The 5093-nt window shown below is 37.4% G+C and overlaps 1 protein-coding gene across 2 annotated transcripts in view; it reads left to right on the top strand.

Annotated features, from left to right (window-relative positions):
* Positions 1 to 2724, top strand: part of LOC115234222 (uncharacterized protein CG3556-like) — a 12106-nt gene extending 9382 nt beyond the window's left edge. The window contains exon 2 of one of the 2 annotated variants that reach the window (XM_029805064.1): positions 2380 to 2724. In XM_029805064.1, coding sequence (XP_029660924.1) covers positions 2380 to 2627 — 248 coding nt within the window. In that variant the 3' untranslated portion in view covers positions 2628 to 2724. The remainder of the gene's footprint in view (positions 1 to 2379) is intronic. The other variant, XM_029805063.1, reaches the window with a different exon arrangement.
* Positions 2725 to 5093: the final 2369 nt, after the last annotated feature.

Raw genomic sequence — 5093 nt, 5'->3', positions numbered from 1 at the left:
TCCCTTCCCTCTCTTCTGTCTTGTTATTTCCTCTAACTTCCATTTCTTTCCATGTCATATCATCTATCTTAATTCCTCTCTCCCTCATCTTCTTCTTCTTAATAATTAATTCCCTTTTCTGATCCAGGTTACGCATCCTCATAAAAACTATTCCCCCCTCTCGTTCTTTTCCTCCTCCTATTCCTTTTAAATCCACCTCTACTCCTAGTTCCTTTATTATCCCTTCTACTTCCTCTTCTATCTCCTCTTTTCTCTCTTTAATTCCTCTTATCACAACGTTTCTCCTTCTCTCCTTCCTTTCCTTCATCTCTAATTTTCTCTCCACTTCTCTCATTCTTTCCTCCACCTCTCCTCTCCCTTCTCTTTCTCCAGTTTTCCTCTCTTCCTTTATCTTCATTTCCTCTAGCCTTCTCTCCATCTCTTTTAATCTCCCGCTCATTTCCTCTTTCTCCTTTTCTTCCTTCTCCCTCAATCGCCTTTTCATATTCTCTAGCTCTTTCTTTATCTCTGTCCCCTGTCCTCTCATTTCTTCCGTCAATTCTTCATTTACCTCTCTTAAAACTATCTTCAATTCTCTTTTCCATTCTTCCTTTATATTCTGCCACATGTACTTTTCCTCATCTCCCTTCTCTAGCCCCATCTTCACTTCCTTCTGTGGCGATCTTTGTACCTTTTTCCCCTCTCTACTTACCCATTCCTCTTGCTTTTTCAACTCCTCCTCCGCCTCTATTTCCTCCCTCTTCCTTTTCCATAAATTCTCTATATTTCCTACACTCTCACTTCTTTCTACACCCCTACCCTCGACAATTTTCTCATTTCATCTGCCATTTCCTATCTTGACTTTCTATTATGTGCTCTGTACCTTCTTCACTCCTATCTACTAGATGTTACATACTCTATGCTCCTACCTAAGGTTGCGTTCGGAAACATCACCCGTATGCATACGAGCGTTGTTCTATCTTTGTTATTTAAAAGTTGAACAATTGAACAAAGATAGAACGATACTCGTGTGCACACGGGTGATGTTTCCGAACGCAGCCTTACCTACACGATGACTCTACTCTATGTTCCTACCTAACCTTTTCTATACTGGTTCCGAGTGACAACGTGTCGGGTTCGGACGTGTTTTTGCGTGCTGCGTATGTCCTTTGTCTGGACCTTTTTTTGGACTCCCTCCTCTCTTAAGAGGAGTTTTGCTTGTATTTTACAAACCCATAAGAAACAATGGTGTATGGGCGACTAATGCCCAACCAGCCATAAAAGAAAGAAGAAGAAGAAACCTTTTCTATACTCTTCTTTTACTCCTCACTTTCTCCCTTCCCAGATCTCCCCAACCTCCACTCTCACAACTCTTCATACTCTACCACACTCTCTTTTCACTGCCGCTTTCTCTCCTTTCTCACTTCTTCCTCTCTTTTCTCACCACTATTTTTCGTCCATACGCACTCTTACACAACCGGAAACGGAAGCCCGATATAATGTAAGTATTTTACATATTTTACGAGTTTAATCAACTTGAAATATCGCGGGCGGCGTCTACCTTTTTACTTTTTGCTCTGCGTTATGGCCAACTTCTGACTCGTGCATTAGAGATTGATATATGTTATATTGTCATTTGATTGATCATAATACTCAGTCCGAAGTTGGCCATATCGCAGGGCCGAAAATGAAAAGGTAGACGTCGCCCGCGATATTTCAAGTTGATAAAACTCATAATATAGAAAATATTTACATTATATCATACATCGTTGTATTCCTTTCAAACAGCGCTACAACTTTTTTCATGTCAAAAAATTCATATTATTATAAAAAACTAATATACCTCTCTGTTCTTTAACACAGATAGCTTTTGGAAGCAACCATTATGCTCACAATAGAGTTCAGTTTGAACCATTTAATTTGATGTATATTTGTTACGGTCTATCTCTTTTAATTTAAAAGATAAAAAGTGATGGCCACTTTTGGTGGGACACCTTGTATACAGGGTGTAACAGAGCGTCCGTATCAATAATTTTCTTAAAAACAATTATTTTTTATACTAATTGATTTGTTTCATTATTTTGTACATAGAAGTATTACGGTAAGATTATCGAAAACTAAATATTTTACGAGATATTTTATTTTTTATATCAAAATATGTCAGATTAAAATATAAAATAACTCAAAAAGTACGCTTTCACGAAAATGCGTTGTTTCCTCAAAAAACTGCTGATACGGGCGCTCTGTTACACCCTGTATATGTATATACATATATTAAACTTTAAATAAAATAAGAGAATACTGTGAAGAGATCAGAGTTGGCTTCTTTCGCGTAAATATTAAAATGTAAAATGTAACTACACTCGCCAATGACGGGAGAATATTATGTCGATCATCCAGCCGGCAATGCTGAAGTAACGTCCACCGAGACCGAGGCGGAAACTATTCTTGAGCGAGCGGTCACGTGGCTGTGGAGTCAACGGGACAAAGATGCCGGTTGGGGTAACGATACGCATCGAGTACTCCTAGTCCTTCGTCTGGCGAATCTCTCCCACGACGACAATGTCACGCCGTCGGCGCCACCACTGGAGCTGCAACTCACCGCCAAGCAGATGGAACTGGAAATCGTGCTTTTGCTCTGGAGGTAGATCTGCGAGATATAATCAAATAGGATTTTTTTAGAAAAATGTTTTTCTTTTATTTTCTTCTCTCTCTCTCTCTCTCCCTCTTCCTCTCTCCCCACCCCTTCTCTCTCTCTCTCGAAGAAACATCTTGCATCTTATAATCTTAAAATTATTGTATTTTATTTTATCATATTTTTTTGTTGCTATCTGGAAATAAATACAAATTAACGCTGCCGATTTTTTCTTATATTTTTTAGAAGGTAAATATATGTATATGTGTATATATACAGAATGGAGTAATAACTTTGTCCACTTAGAATATGTTCGCTATTTTAAGAGATATGAAAATATTATGTTGGCTATTAGGATTGAAAGAGCGAGGGGCCAGTGAATAAGGTGTTACGATGCGATACTCTTTACTTTATTACAGTGCGACCGACTTGTTCGACGAGACGACGATGACTAGACGAATGTGTGTGCAGAAGAGCGCGACCACATATTTAATGTACATAGAGCGTCGCACGCAGTTACAATACTTGGTGCGACGAGAGTTCGCGAACGTACCCAAAACAAATATGACATAGACGCTTCTTCTTCTTCTTCTTCTTTCTTTTATGGCTGGTTGGGCATTAGTCGCCCATACACCATTGTTTCTTATGGGTTTGTAGAATATAAGCAAAACTCCCTCTGAGAGGAGGGAGTCCAAAAAAAGGTCCAGACAAAGGACATACGCAGCACGCAAAAACACGTCCGAACCCGACACGTTGTCAGTCGTAACTATGACATAGACGCGATAATACAATCATATAATATGAAAGGAAAGAAAGCGCGAAAGCTTGAAAACATCTTTTCTTAGCTACTCCAACATATTATAATTATGAAAGTTGTACGGTATTACGAGGGCCATAATATGCTAGTAATAACTTTTCTGTAAGTGGAGGCGCTTCGAATATTTCGAGGTAACCTTTATTTTTTTAAACGAGAACACTTTAATTTTTTTATATAAATAATTTTTCGGAATATTTGCCGTAAATAGTTATAATGATAGGATGGCCAAAATTGAATAGTTAAGATATTTTACGCTTTAATTTAACACATAACTAAAAAAACATGTTTTTTTACACCAATTGATTCCTTTCATTAATTTATACCTCAAAGTATTGAGGTAAGATAATCGAAAAATAAATATTTTATGAGAGAGAGATACTTTATAATTTATATAAAATTATGTCAAATTACTCACACAAACACACACGCGCGCGCGCGCGCGCACACGCACACGCACACAGAGTGTCCGACAAGTAAGTAACCAAACGAAAGATGGAGATAGATTAGGTCAAACTGAAAAGAAAAGTCCTGTACCATTTTGCAATTTTTGTAATAATTATTGAGAAATTAATTAAAAAAGATCGACCATATATATACGATAAGTCCAGAGGTGATGGCCATACGGGAAAGATGACCAATGAAAAAATTTTAGGTAATTATTTAATGGATGACAACTGACTCACTTCTCGAGTTACTCACGATCAAGAAGAACACGTAATCGCAATTTTTGGAAAAAAAGAAATGAAAAAGTAAGTTATTTTCTTGTTTTTACTTTAAAATTTTTTTATTAGCCATCTCTTCCGTGTGGTCATCACTCCCGGACTTACCTTATTTATTTTTATTTTTCAAGCACATTAAAAATTAATCTCTTCTACAGGGTGTCCCAAAGCACCCTTGACAATGCTCGTGAGCAGGTAGAATACAGTAAACTGAACAAAAAAGTCCTGTAACATTTTTTTATATAACGCTTAATAAAGGAGTTATTATTGAGTAAAGTCTGGCCAATCAGCGCCGATCTTTAGCCACGCACCTAGTGTGCGTGAGCGCTCCGTCGCTATGGCGGCGCACACTACCAGGCGGGCGGCTCACCGACGTGACGGAGCGCTCACGTACACTACCAGGCGCGCGGCTAAAGGTCGGCGCTGATTGGCCAGATTTTACTCAATAATAATTCCTTTATTAAGTGTTATAGAAAAAAATGGTACAGGACTTTTCTGTTCAGTTTACTATGCTCTATCTGCTCACGAGCGTTGTCAAGGGTGCTTTGGGACACCCTGTATAATAAGTATTATTTTTGTACAGAGCTTTGTAATTTAATAATAATAAGTAAATATTTAGAAAGATCAACTTCAGATTAAAAAATTTATTAACGATTTTTTTATTAAGGAAGCGATATTACAATTTTGATAATTTACAACAAATAACTTTTAGAACAAATACCTTTTACAATAAATACTAATGATACCAAATGACAATTATAGGCAAAATGAATTGAATTGCGGTTAATCGTGCGTAATAATTAAACACTTTTTTAGAAAATTTTTATCAAGCGACGCGGTAGCGTCGCGATGCCAAGTATATAAAAAAGTTCCTTCCGGGTTGTCAACCGTTTTGCCTACCCTGCCGAAAATGGTCGATTAAAACAGATTAAAACATAATCCG

Source organism: Formica exsecta, unplaced genomic scaffold (assembly GCF_003651465.1).
Source record: "Formica exsecta isolate Colony F162 unplaced genomic scaffold, ASM365146v1 scaffold199, whole genome shotgun sequence".
Taxonomy (NCBI): domain Eukaryota; kingdom Metazoa; phylum Arthropoda; class Insecta; order Hymenoptera; family Formicidae; genus Formica; species Formica exsecta.
Note: the sequence above shows the minus strand (reverse complement) of the source record. Positions and strands in the feature narration are given on the sequence as shown.